Source organism: Bombus fervidus, chromosome 6, assembly GCF_041682495.2.
Source record: "Bombus fervidus isolate BK054 chromosome 6, iyBomFerv1, whole genome shotgun sequence".
NCBI lineage: Eukaryota > Metazoa > Arthropoda > Insecta > Hymenoptera > Apidae > Bombus > Bombus fervidus.
In genome coordinates this window covers 6,884,959-6,898,927 of record NC_091522.1, presented here as the reverse complement: position 1 = coordinate 6,898,927, position 13,969 = coordinate 6,884,959, and the positions used below count along the sequence as shown (strand labels likewise).

Genomic DNA, 13,969 nt, shown 5'->3' with positions numbered 1-13,969 from the left:
CTAGTTTTACATATTTAGATGAAAGATCTATAAAGTTGCTTAAGCATTGCGATAATTTATTCCCAGAATTACGATACAACGTACGGCAGTCTACGAATCTCTCGCGATGTATATTTTCAATTTTGATCGAATGCAACGTGAATCTGGCCGAGTAGCAGACATAGCTGAATCTGAGCCAAGCCGGGAGTTTATAGTTCCATTGAAGTTTATTGTTAACGAAAGAGAGGTAACAAGATGTCAATCGATGAACAAGCAACGCCAAGTAGTACTGGTCTCTTTCAGTAGCACGCGGCTGATACAATTACTGTGTTTATCACTGCCAGTTGACTGCACGGTGCATTCGGTGAATAATATTGATATTGGTGGCTACGAAATAACGCTACATAAAGATACGATTGATTTACCGTTTGAAAAGCGCGATGATGTTGCAACAAAATGTAACATCTTTGTAAATGTTTAAAAAGTTATTCCCATAAACGCATGTACCTCGTCATTTTGTACAATATAATATCCCCTTTAATTGGTAATTCCACTAGAATTACCGAGCCAGCCAAAATGAGTTTTTGATGATATTAATGTTTACTTCTATTGAGACGGAAACATGATTACATACAGTGGCTATAAAAAGTATTTATACACTTACTTTTTCTTTTAACAAAGCGCTCTTTTTATCAGATTCTGTATACATATCATTTTCATAGTATCCTTTCTTAGTCGTATAAAAGTACTACTATATGATACGAAATTTCATATATTTTGACTTAATTAATTAGTGTGCTATAACAATTAAATATAATAGCATGCAAATACTTTTTCTAGCTACTGTGTATCTATTTATTTTTGTAACGTGTATTACATGTTTAGGCATATATTAAAGATTAGTAAATCTAGTGTTAATAACAAATTCTTTTATATTTCACTGTTTACTTTCTCAATCTTGATTATTCGAACTTATAATAACACACGCTATTTGAATAATTTAATTCCTCTGAATAAAATGAATAATTAAATAGAACCAAAACTTTTTATTCATTTCTTACTCTTGTATATATTGTTTCTAATTTTACAAGGTACCACCCTTACAATTTCCCAATTGATGTTCTGATAATCGAGGTTTTACTGTAGATACATTCACTAACACACATAGTCAGGAAGCGACAATCTCCAAATTCCCTACCTACCATCCAAAAAAAGCAGGATCGATCGCAACCGCATTCCATCCTTGAAGGGTCTTCGCCGTCCGTTCCACCCTAGACATCCTCTACCAAATCTCGTCTCATCTCGACAAGCCAACAAACCTCACCTCAGTTTTTATTCGATCCAAAACTCGAGGACCTGCTATACTTAACCCTTGAGTAGCATAATTTCTTTTGTCGTTGGGGGAAAAGCAAGAAAAAAAATAAAACGTAACAGGAATAATAAGAATAACAGACGGAAAAAGAAAAATAAAGGAGAAAGAGAAGTAGTAGTAGGGAGAAAGAAATAAACAAGCGAGGTACAGAGACCGAATGAACTTTGACTTTTCGCGTACCAGGGAAGTCACTGTCTGCCTCGACGACCGGAAGCAGCACGGGGGGTAGTGGTGGAGGTAGTAGCGGCGGCGGAGGCGGTGGAGGCGGTGGTGGCGGTGGTAACGGTGGTGGATCCGGTGGTGGTGGCTCGGGTGGTGGAGGGAGCGGTTCTGGCACCGGCGGTGGTGCGGCTGCCGGTGGCGGTGGTGGTGCCGGTTCCCTAAGCGGGGGTGGGATCGTTGCTGTGAAGCAAGAGACCACCGTCGAACTGACCAGCTTGGGCCACGGCTCGTACACGATGGTCGACTCGACGACCTTTCTGAGCAGTCAGCAACAGAGGGTCAGCAATCCATCCGAGGACGACGAAGTGCCGAGTCTGCCCAGTATGTCCCATGCGAGATGTGAGGTTACGTTTGTGTCCCTTTGCATGGGCATGCGTCGCGCTTTTTCTTTCGTTCGTGTTTTATTTTTCCTTCTATTTTACGTTTTCATTCTTGTATTCTCTTTTTTCTGTTTTGCGTCGTCAATTAAATCGATCGGTAGTTCTCGTGTTTCTTTTTCGTGCTGTCGCCGACGGGAGAGTAAGTTTTTCTGTGTTTAGAGAAGAGGGTGTGGGTTTGAGGTGAGAAAATTGATGAATATACGGAGAGGATGAGTTTATATAGCGGAGTGAATTTCAGTATGGAAAATGTAAATAGGTACTGTTAGGAATTAAGCATAGGTTTATGTGGAATTTAATTTTTGTAGCTGTGTAATAAGCTTCACATATGGTATTTATATAATATATTTTTAAGGGCGGTATTTGTACATACAAATATATTATTCCGTTGTATAAACTACTTATTTTTGAACTATTGCTATGTATTGAAAATTATGAAAAAATTTCTTCGCATTAATTATTAGTAATAAAAACGCGTTACCTTTCCTGGTGTTTTTTCGATGGAGAACTAATCATTAAAATTTGTGATCAGCTATATCGAAAGCAAATACATTGATCGTTTAGTTATTTAATAGCTGTAATTGTAAATTTGATTTTTTTAACAACTCGAGTACGTCAAATATTTATCCTATTTAATCTACGAGTTACATTGGAAACTTACTCGAAGAAGTAACGAGATGTATTTGATCAGTGTTCCCAAAGTTATAGACAACAGTGTAAGAGTTGAGTGGCTGATAGTAGGTAACTTAAATCGTTGAGGGGAGGAATTGAATGAAAGGGTTTGAATTTCACCATGGCGATTCTTCGAAGCAAAGAGAAGGTCGTTTAAAGTTCTTCGTCTTGAAAGCTGAAGTGAAATGGCTCTGGTAACTGTAGCGATAATGTAGTTTGAAAGTACTGTAATTATAGAGATCTACAACGAACTCGACCATAGATTTCGCTGGTCCATATTGGCTTACATGAACTTAACCTGGAAAACGTGCTCTCCCATATCGAATCGTTGCATTCTAACATGTGAAAGATAGCAACAAATGCATAAATAGCAAAGACTAATCGCAGTGTTTTTATTTTTTAACCATTTATCGCTTATACATATACATATTTGATTCATGTTATACGTATTCAAAAATTTACAATATTTTTCTCTGTGTTATATTTGTTAATGACTCATGCAACGCGTGTTTAAAAATTTACAATTTTTCTCTCTGTGTGATATCTCTTAACGTATAGTCGTTTTAATAAGTAGAATGTAACTGTTAAGTATTTACTTTCTTGATATTTTTATTAATATAATCGTTGAAGAGTGAGATTTCAACCCGACATCCTGATGGATTTTCGTAGATCCGGCACAGATCAGCGAGTTGCTCTCAAAAACGATAGCGGATGCACACGCAAGAACGTGTCTGCTGTCGACGGAACAGATCCAGGAGTCTTTCCGGAAGCCGCACGACCTCTCCAGATTGATCTACTACAAGAACATGGCGCACGAGCAGCTTTGGCTCGAGTGTGCCCAAAAACTAACTACCGTTATCCAGCAGATCATCGAGTTCGCCAAGATGGTTCCTGGATTCATGAAGCTCTCGCAGGACGACCAGATTGTTCTACTAAAGGCTGGTGAGTAATTTGAATTTATATTCGTAATCAGACTATATTAGAATAGAGAAATAGAAAGTAGCAGTTTAGAGTTACAGTAATAAATTGCGGCGGATTTTATTCAATTGTAAATCATAAAATGGTATATAGAACGATGTAAATATTGCTCGAGTTAAATAAATACTAGCGTAGTCCCACGCCTTATCTTGGAAGAAAGAAAAACCGTAACGGGCGTGTAAGATAAAAGTCTAATCCCATGCACGCAATCATTCACTAGTGTTCTAAACTAAAGTTTCAATTTTTAAGGTTGTTTAAATTACTATAAATAGAATAACACTAGATAAATAAAACTTGAAGATATCGAGGAACATCGGAGAAGAGGTAGTGAAATTCAACAAATGCTAACTAACTGTGTCAATATTAACCTTATAAATTTTTAATAGGAAAGTTAAGATTCTATGAAGTAAAATTTATCTTATTGAAAGATTACCTTGTTAAAGATAAACATTGTTTGACGATTAGTTGTTAACTCAACACATAATAAATTTAAATTATTGTATAATAAATTTTTTAAAAGCTTATAATTAACCGTAAAATTTATATTTTGACATAAAAGTAAATTTTGTAAAGAGTTATTATTAAATACTTGTAAAATACTCATTAACTACTTGTAAGCTGTATATATATTACAAGAAAATATTTGTCATTATTCTAATAAAAAAATTTAATTAACTACTGTTATCAAAATATTTTATAAAAATTGTCTTATATACTTTTAGTTGAATACATTTATGTATGTTAATTTTCTCAATTAATTAACTATTGCTCATGACGTTCCCAGGTTCCTTCGAGTTGGCTGTGCTACGTATGAGCAGGTACCTCGATCTCCAGCAGAACTGTGTCCTCTACGGTGACACCATGTTACCACAGGATGCGTTTTACACGACGGACACGGCGGAAATGAAACTTGTTTCTTGCGTGTTTGAGTTAGCCAGGAGTATTGCCGAATTGAAGCTTACGGAAACAGAGCTGGCTCTTTACAGTGCAGCGGTTCTTCTTAGTCCCGGTTAGTGAAGTTCTGAACCCTATATTATTACTTTAGAATGCATTTCTTCTCCTTTCAATCACATAACGCTAAAAAAATATTATCACTAATTAAAGGTATTGTTATAGTTACGTATTCATCTAGCAATGCAATATATCATAGAACTATTTTACATGAAAGAAAAAACACGAAGAACAGCAGTAGCGTCTCATTAAGCAGAATAAATGCAATTATAATCTTTGATATCGTTTGCTTCTTGGAGTCAAAAGGATTGGCTTTCTAGTCAAGTACTTTTGACGGTAATCGATTCAGTAGCTATAGAGTGGATGGTATTAAAATTCTCTTAACTAGTTAGCATCAGAGTTCTACAATAAAATCTAAATTCGACTTAAGAAAGATACAAACTAAAAATAATGCCATTAATTGAAGCGATTAAAAAAGTTGCCACCTATTTAAAGCACATACATGACACTATAAATGCCACGATATCAAGTTCCTCTTGTCCCTTTGTTCCTGATTCATTCTCCAAAATTATCCAGGAACTCGGTCCCTCAATTATCCCCAGGCCGCTTAATTCGTCCCATTTCGTCACGACGCTCCTCCACACAATTAATCGCCGCTTATAAATACTCGTTCGACGGAAGTATCTCGTTCCTCTCTCCCTTCCGTCTTCCCAATAACCATTCCTGCATGCTACTCCTTCTCAACAGCCGACAACCTCCACGAAAGGAATTGAATCCCGCTAAACATCCCCGCGGAGGCGAGGGTCGGAATGGCCAGAAATAAACAGGTCCAAAAATAATTTCAGATCGGCCGGGACTGAAAGGGCTCGCGGAAATCACGAGACTGTCGCAGGCGGTGATCAGGGCGCTCAGGTCGGAGCTGGATCGTAACCACGTGTCGCCCATAAAGGGCGACGTGACGGTGTGCGACGCGATCCTCGCGAAGATCCCACAGCTCCGGGAGATTTCTCTGTTGCACATGGACGCTTTGGCTAAGTTCAAACGGTCGCAGCCGCATCTCGAGTTCCCGGCCCTTCACAAAGAGCTTTTCAGCGTCGACAGCTGAACGATCGACGCGGCGCAGGGCGTCCCGACGTTGACGAACAAAGCGGTACGCAAGCAGCGCCGGGCCTTGCTCTGTCAAGGTGAGTTTCACCGTCCGGAAATGAATGAACACAGAGAAAAAGAAACGAATAACATTTTTGGGGAGGACACGACGAAGCGGACAACCGCGTATCAACGACGACGTTACTACGAGGTTGGGCGTTGAAGCTACCTAGGAAGTGTCGCTCTGATAACCGCCCGGAGGCGCGTTCTTTTTGGGGGCCGAGCGCTCACGCGAAGAGTCGAAGGGTTAAAAGAACTTAGTGCGAGTAATGAGATACCGTCAATTGTCGTTCTTCTTTTCCATACTTGATACGTACTTTAATTCTTACATCTTGTTCGTTCAAAAGCAGGACACAAGTTTTCGCATATAATTCGAGTCTACTGGATATTACGAAGAAAATAGTTATCTTTTCTTCTTCTTTTTCTTTTCTTTTTTCTTCCTTCTTTTTTTAATCATACTATGTACTCGCGTTTGCTTTTATAGCTTTAAATGAGAATGCTTAAATAAATAAGGAAATGGATAGTGTTATATAGATAGATTTAATTTATGAGAAAGTTCATTATATTTAATTCCCGCTCGTGTAGAGCCTTTGTAATTTAATCAAGCGTCCACAGACATCGTTGTGTGCTTAAGTATAAAAGGATTTATGTTATAAAAAGATTTATTTTCGCTCGTGACTTGCACGATTTTCTTTCAAGCCCTCCGATTCAACCAATGAGAGTTAAGATCCTCGATCAAGTCGTAGACACGAGCGAATTGCGATTCGAAGTCGAACAAGTGGTTGTTAGGCCACATACAGCTTTGTACATAAATTCTCCTTTTTGGTCTCGTTCCTATTGACGAAAATGTATAACGATGATAGAGCATGACCATTTCGTAACCGAGATAATAGAATATCTTTAATCTTATCTGTAAGACCTGCGCAACCCGATTTCACGATTGCCCAAACAACCGACTTCGTTTACAGCTCGTTATGCTTCGGATCTTGAATTTTACATGCAAAGCGTGGCCTGGCTTTAAAAAGTCGGCGATTTCGAGCGGGAAACAAGTAACTGCGGTTAGCTTGCGGTCATTGTAAGTTTCTTCGTTAATTTTCTATACTTTTATTCGTCGTTATAAATAAGGAGAAGGAGAGAAAGAGGGAGAAAAGAAAACGAACACGTAACTTGTATTTTTTTGATCAGAAACTGCGTAGTATCGTTTACGATTATTATTATTATATTATAATTATAACTATTATTATTACTGTTACTGTTACTATTGCTACCATTATTATGTTTATTAACATTTCTTTTTATTTTATTTTTATCATCTTCCCCTCGTTCCGTTTTTTAAAAGCCCTCGTTTTGTTTTTTCCTTTTTCGACATGTATAAAATGCCGTAGAATAATTCGCGCTAAGTCCTCTTCTTCCTTTCTTTTTCCTTTTATCTGTTTCGATGTTTCTCCTCTTTTTTTTTTTTTAATCTCCTCCGCAAACATTAATTAATCGTACTTGTTAAGTGAAAGTTACCTTGGTGTTTCTGAAAGAAAAATACAGGGTTCGCGACGAAAACCGAGCGTTCGACCAGGTAAAACGATGGGAAATACGGACGTAAAGAGTCTACCGGGTTTTTTACGCGTCTCTTTGAGTACGCGTTCTGGGTTCCTCTCGAAGTTTTTAATAACCCGCGACGCTAACTAACTTATTCTCAGCTTGTCACGTTCTCACACGGAGCGTTAAACGTTACTGTTTCTTTTTTTTTTTTTTTTTTTTTTTTTTTTTTAAGCTGTTATTATATAAATCGACAGGTTATTGTGTAAAGCAAACGAATTTTGAATTATACACGTTTAAACGTCTCATCCTGGGACGATTTTGTAAGAAATAATAAAGTATTATAAGCGACTTAATCGTTACGTGATGTGCTTTTTATAACCTATGAAAGTTTGTAATTATGATAGAAATATAAGAATCGTTTTCGTCACGCGTTTCGTTCGCGTTCAAGAGTAATTTAGTTACTCTTCATCGTAGGTTCATTCTATAATCGATACGAATATGATGCGTATAACGATATCCACGACACTAACATTGCGTCCTCTGCGTTTGTACATATTGTATAAATTAATCGCGTGAGATGATCGAAATGATCTGCCGTGTCTTTTAATTTGTTTATTCCGATGTTTGCAAAGGGTTTTTGAAAACCCGGTAGGCTTCTAGCATTCGCCAAATCAATCATGGAATTCAAGCTTTCTCAGCGCGTGAGTCGAAAGTTACTTGTTTCTGATCTACAGCGATCCTTCCTAGGGAGCGTTGAGTCGGGACACGATGGCATGCAAAAACGAACTCAGGATCGTAGGAGGAACAGAATGAATGGAAAGCGTAGGGAAACGGGCGTGTCGAGGCAATCAGAACGAATAGATGACAGAAAAAAAATAACATTTAGAACAGATTTCAATAATTTTTACGAAAAGAATAAATAAATTTTAAACGAAATTAATTAATTAATAACACTATATTATTGTATTAGTATTGTACTTTTTAAATTTTAATCAATTATGTAATTCTTGCGAATGGAATTAGACACTGCGATAAAAATGTTAGGAAAAGAAATTCAATTGTTAAAATTCTTCGTCCAAAATGAATAGACCATATGTTTTCACGAATTACTCTTGATTTCAAAATTTCTTCCAGATGTATATTTTCTGTCCTTAAAAGAGAAAAGACTCCAATGACTTCAAATAACTAATTCAATTTGGATAGAGAATATTAATCATTCAAAATCATAAAAAATATCTTGTAAAAAGTCGAGCGGAGGGAAGGTTTTTTCCGCTCGGTCTGACCATGGCGGGACGCATCTACTTGCGTTCTTTTAGCCTCGATAGGTAGGAGTCGCCGCGTCGGAAGTTGGCGCAACGAAAAGGGAAAAAGGATAAGAAAACATACACACACACATACACATACACATACATACACATCCATAAAATAAAAAAAAAGAAACACTTGGACCCGTCTTTATCGACTGAATAGTTCTATACTCGCGGTGCTTACGACAGGGAGCAAAAAGGTACAAGCGTTTAACCGTATATTCGTCTCCTTTCTGTTGCAGATTATTTCCTTCGTAATGAACGTATTGGGCCTTAAATAAACATAACATTGTTATATATAAAGTATACATAAAAAGCAACATAAAGTATATATGAAAGATATATAGAAGTATATATATATACATACATATATATATATACACACAGATATAAAATATATTATATATAGCGAGAGAAAGTGTACGAAGCGTGCGAGTTTGTGACAGGAAGAGTGTGTTACAATTACGTGCGTGTGGGAGAGAGCGAGACGAAAAATACGTGCGAATGGAGCGAATGAAAGAGAAAGACAGCCGCAGACGACAAGGAATTTAAAAAGAAAATTAAGAATTGCAGTATCAGAGAACGAGAGAAAGAAGTGTGTGAGAAAGATAGCTGCGTGATAATAGAATTAACGAGAGAGAGAACTGAGAAATATCGGTTGTTATGATGATACATACATAAAGAAGTATATATATTGTATTAATTAAAATAAAGTAAAAAAAGTGGTTAATTAAGGGCCCCGCCAGGACGGTCCATGGACGACATGTATAACAATATATACATATATCTATATTACGGGGGACTGGCGTGTACTAAAGAATGTTGGTCGTGTCGTCGCTCGCGACATAGAAACTGAATACATTTAAATAAACGCAAACGGTGCAAAAGTAAAGAATTACCCGAACGAAATAGCGTCGACAAAAGGTATCAACGTTGTGATCAGCTGGAGATCGCATCGATGTTACGAGATGTGAACGCTATATAAAACGAAATAGATGAAACGAACGAAGGAAATGGAATGTATGCACGAAGAATGAAATAAGGGAAAACGTCGACGCGATGTCTAACTGGCCACGCTGTTCAACTCCCGCGTTAGTGGTTCGCATAGTTCCCTCTGAGCTACTTTAGACTCTATATATGTATAAACACACACACACACATATATATACCATAAATATATATACATATTAAAAAGGGTGAAAAACGAGCACATTCCGGCGGCACGACCAAGATTCGACGGTCCCTGTGCTTAAAAAGAAGATTTAAGAAAAAGAAAAAAACAGGTGAAACGCGAGAATGAAAATATAAAAAGGGAAGTGCTAGAGAAACATATATATGTGTGTATACATGTATATATGTATATACAATATATACATATATATATAAAGATAAAATAAAGAAAAGAATGGAACTTTTGTCCCTGGACCGGCCTGGCCGGATCACGGACGCAACACGTGGATATAAAAATGAAAAAAAAAGTACGAGAAACACAGGCACACGAATACATACACACGATATACACACACCTGCAGCGAGACTAAAAAGAATACGACTAAAATGGAACACTTTTACATACACGATGCCTGCGCGAGCGCGTAGATAGAGATTAATCGAGGTAACATTATGTGCGCATTATAAACATTTTGGTACTGTACGGCACTGTATGACGCATCTCTTTATACGTAAACACGTACTTCTTAACTAAATAATAATCCATCGCCGCGGTGAAGCCTCTCGAAGCGTTTTTACGCACCGTTACCGGCTTTCCTCGCTTTCGTCGGCCAGACGATACTGGCTGATCATCTATCGTGTTACGAACGAGCGCGCGCCAATTCGATTTCCGTGAGGAACGAGCGACTGCTTTTTGCATTCTTTGAGTCGTGTTGTAATCATAGGATCATTTTCAGAGCGATAATTTTAAATATTAGAACAATCTCTTGAACAAATTCGATATTTGAAGAAAATTTGATAAAAATGATTTGTTTAGTGAACTTTAAATTTCTATGAATTTGAATATTACACTATTTAATTCAAAATGGAAAAAAATCAGTTACACATTAAAGTTTCGTTAATAATTGGATACTAATGTGATACAACTGATGATACGAAATTTAGTGTATATAATACAGGGATTTTGTTGTATTCGGTTATTACAAGCCAATTGCGTAATTCCAGTCGAGATTGTTTACACTTGTTGTGCCGTGTACTCCACTTTCTTTCTCAAAATATTTCCAGCTAGACAAAGACTACTTTAGGTATTTTGTACTAAATGTCAACAATGTAACAATATCTTCGATACAATAATCACGTATGTAAGTTTATTAGAACTTCCAGAAATAGAAATTAAAAATTTCATGAGTAACACGAAACAACGGTGTAAACAAATAAATCTGCTTCGCCATTTAAAAACTCCAAATAGAAACCCCTAGTCAATTTTTATGTTAAATAAACATTTTTCTAAATCTTCAAAAAAGAAAAAAAAAGAAGAAAAGGCAAAAAAATAATAGAAATGGTGATAAGAATAGGATCGTACATGAATCTCCATTCCTTTCGTTGCTATGACTAAAAATAAGAAACAAAAGAAATCTTTTAAAGTCCGCTATCACAAACGAATATGAATTATCAGCGAAGCACGGACTTCTCAACGAGAAATATTACGGAAATCGCGTTGGATCCGTGCTCGATACATGGACTGTAAATGGATCGTGAAGAGATACTTCGTGAATTTGGTATCAATGTGATGACGATCAACGACCAATAGGTTTTTTCTTTTTCGAGAGACGTCGTTTGTTGCGGCCGCACGTTTCACTTCGCTGTTAAGTCCGTTTTTTGTACGCGATCAACGATTCCGGTTAAAGACACACACATTAGCTCGTTAGTTAGGTTATTAAACATAGAGCCGGCCGTTTCTATCGCAGAAAGGGAACGGTTGGGTCGTTGATGAGATGTTATTGCTGGCGATTATCGTTAGACGCTTTAAGGAAAACGCGACAACAATCGGGTGACTCGATGATTTTTTCAAATCGAGGATGATGTCGGTCCTGTATTTTCGACTTTCTATTTATGGCTCGAAAAACTTCTAGCTCCGTTATAAAAAAAAAGTCATGCTCCAAGATCGTGTACCCCGTGAGTTAGTTGCGGTTGCGACGTTCTTCGTGATTCGATCCATCTTCAATCCGTCAGATTGTGACTGTCGTCGATTGAGCAGAGGATGTTGTATAGTTGAATAAATTGTAGTTTTGATCTTCTTAATCTCTGAATGAAAACCGTGAATTTTTATTAGAATTAAACACTCGAAATCACTGAATAATATATAATGAATAATAGAATATTTCGTTAGTTGAAAATTTTAAAGTCTGATTCGATCGAAAGATGAATAAATACCTTGCTAAATTCTTCGCAATGTCAATACTTACATATCTGACTGTTTTGTAAACATCGTTGATAAATATCTTTCAAACTTCGCGTTCATCGTGATGTCAGATAAAGACAAATGACAGTGATTGACTGTCCGTTATTCGACTATATTATTCCTTCTGCGCGTATTCCAAACGCCAGCTCTCGAGAACGTCGAATTAGCCGAGATTTTAAGCCGCTAAGTTGGAGTTTCGTAGCGCATCGGGAGCGTCGATACTTTACAGTTATAAAGTGTCCCACATTTTTAGCGCAGCTTAGCAGACCGCGTAGCGTGACCGTAGTTGATAGATTTAAACAGAGTTTATAGATAAGTTTTCTTCACCGTAAAGTATCGTCCGCGTCTCGTAACAAAATCCCCTTCAATTTATTGTAATTTAGCGTGACGCTTAATCCCTCAAGTGGCGGCTATGGCTGTCCGAATCATCGTTCGTCGAACGAGATAATCGAGCGCATTTTTTGTATTCGCGAAGATAAAGAAAAAAGAAAGAAAAGAAAAGAAAAAACAATAGGCGACTCATGTCATGTTACATTAACGTTTCTATTGTTCACAGCGTTCACTATTTAATTATATTGTCGAAAGGACGCGCTGCTTAAGGGATTATTCGGCTTTTAATCATCACTTCGTATACTTCGACCGAGTTGAGCGACGTGTCGTGTGCAGACAAAAAAGGAGGTGTAACGAAATAACGAAATAATAAAATAAAGGGCAACGTAGCGACAATTGTTTGAAAGTAGAAGAGGGAAACGTGGTATTCTCAGACGAGACATCGCTTATTCAGACGTCGGAGACGCGAGAGTTATAGCGAATCGTGAAGAAAGAGGGAAGAAGAACAAAGGTGAGAAAAGATAAGGAGAGGAAGGAAGCGAGAGAATGAAGATTAAACGTAAGTTATAGGATGTTAAGGAGAAAAATAGAAAAAGGCAAGAATGAAAGAAAGAGGAAGAACAAGAAACAAAACAAATTGAAAAGGAAGAAGGCTTGACGATAGCGATGGCGAATCCGTCACGGTGCGCCGACTGACACGTTTTCGGACGGTTTAAATATACTTGTAGCGAAATTAAGAAATGCATATTATTCTGCCGATTAACGAGTAAGTGCGTAGAATTCGTTTAACTGTAGATAAAGAAAAACACGTACACAGTCACGTACGCGCGAGTGCAAGATACATTACCACCTGTAATCGTTCACCCACGACCACTAAACCCACCCATATATACACAGCGTACAGAACACACAGGTACCGCATAACATAAAACAAACAAATAAACACACACACATACGAGGCGCAAATACATGTACACAAAACAGTTACATTACTTAGACGTCGGAGATAACCGAAGTACGATTTAAGAGACAAAATAATAAAACAAAAAGATCACAAAAACGAAACGAATGGAGGAGAGAAAGTGAGAAAGCGAGAGAGAGAGAGAGAGAGAGAGAGAGAGAGAGAGCGAGAGCGAGAGCGAGAGAAAAAAGAAGAATTACAGAAAAAAATTAATGCAAAACACACACACACAAAGGCGCAACACGTACACGCGCACGCACGTTGCAATTAGACGTTATTATCGCAATTTGGAGTTAAATTTTATAATATATAATATATAAAAATATATATATAATATATATAAATAAAAGTTGACGGATAATATAGAGTTATATTAAATATCGATTAAAAAAAAAAGAAAAAACGAGTGAAAGAGTTATGTTCTTTAGAGTGGTGCGGCTCACGCGCTATCGATTCACCTTTTTCACCTTAATCCCCACCTCTTTAACTTTCTTAATCCTTTTAACACTTCCTCTCACGGTTCCTTTCAAGGTAGTCTTGTTCCCAATTACGTTCTATCTTCCTACGGATTCTGCTTTCTCTTCCATTACTCCATACACATTTTTCTTTTTTTTCATTTACAACATAAATTATGAAATGAAAGGATGATGGAATGAAATATGTATATGGATCATACAGGTACTATAATAATTTTTCATATTTTATTACATCTTCAGTTTTGTTGAT

At 37.1% G+C, this 13,969-nt stretch overlaps 1 protein-coding gene across 18 annotated transcripts in view; it reads left to right on the top strand.

Annotated features, from left to right (window-relative positions):
- LOC139988064 (probable nuclear hormone receptor HR3) overlaps nucleotides 1-13,409 on the top strand; it is a 136,331-nt gene extending 122,922 nt beyond the window's left edge. For 12 of the 18 annotated variants that reach the window (XM_072005018.1, XM_072005010.1, XM_072005007.1 and 9 more), the window contains 4 exons: nucleotides 1,535-1,912; nucleotides 3,292-3,564; nucleotides 4,385-4,609; nucleotides 5,397-13,409. In XM_072005018.1, the coding sequence (XP_071861119.1) occupies nucleotides 1,535-1,912; nucleotides 3,292-3,564; nucleotides 4,385-4,609; nucleotides 5,397-5,656 (1,136 nt within the window). In that variant the 3' untranslated portion in view covers nucleotides 5,657-13,409. The remainder of the gene's footprint in view (nucleotides 1-1,534; nucleotides 1,913-3,291; nucleotides 3,565-4,384; nucleotides 4,610-5,396) is intronic. The other 6 variants (XM_072005021.1, XM_072005020.1, XR_011800019.1 and 3 more) reach the window with 5 other exon arrangements.
- Nucleotides 13,410-13,969: the final 560 nt, after the last annotated feature.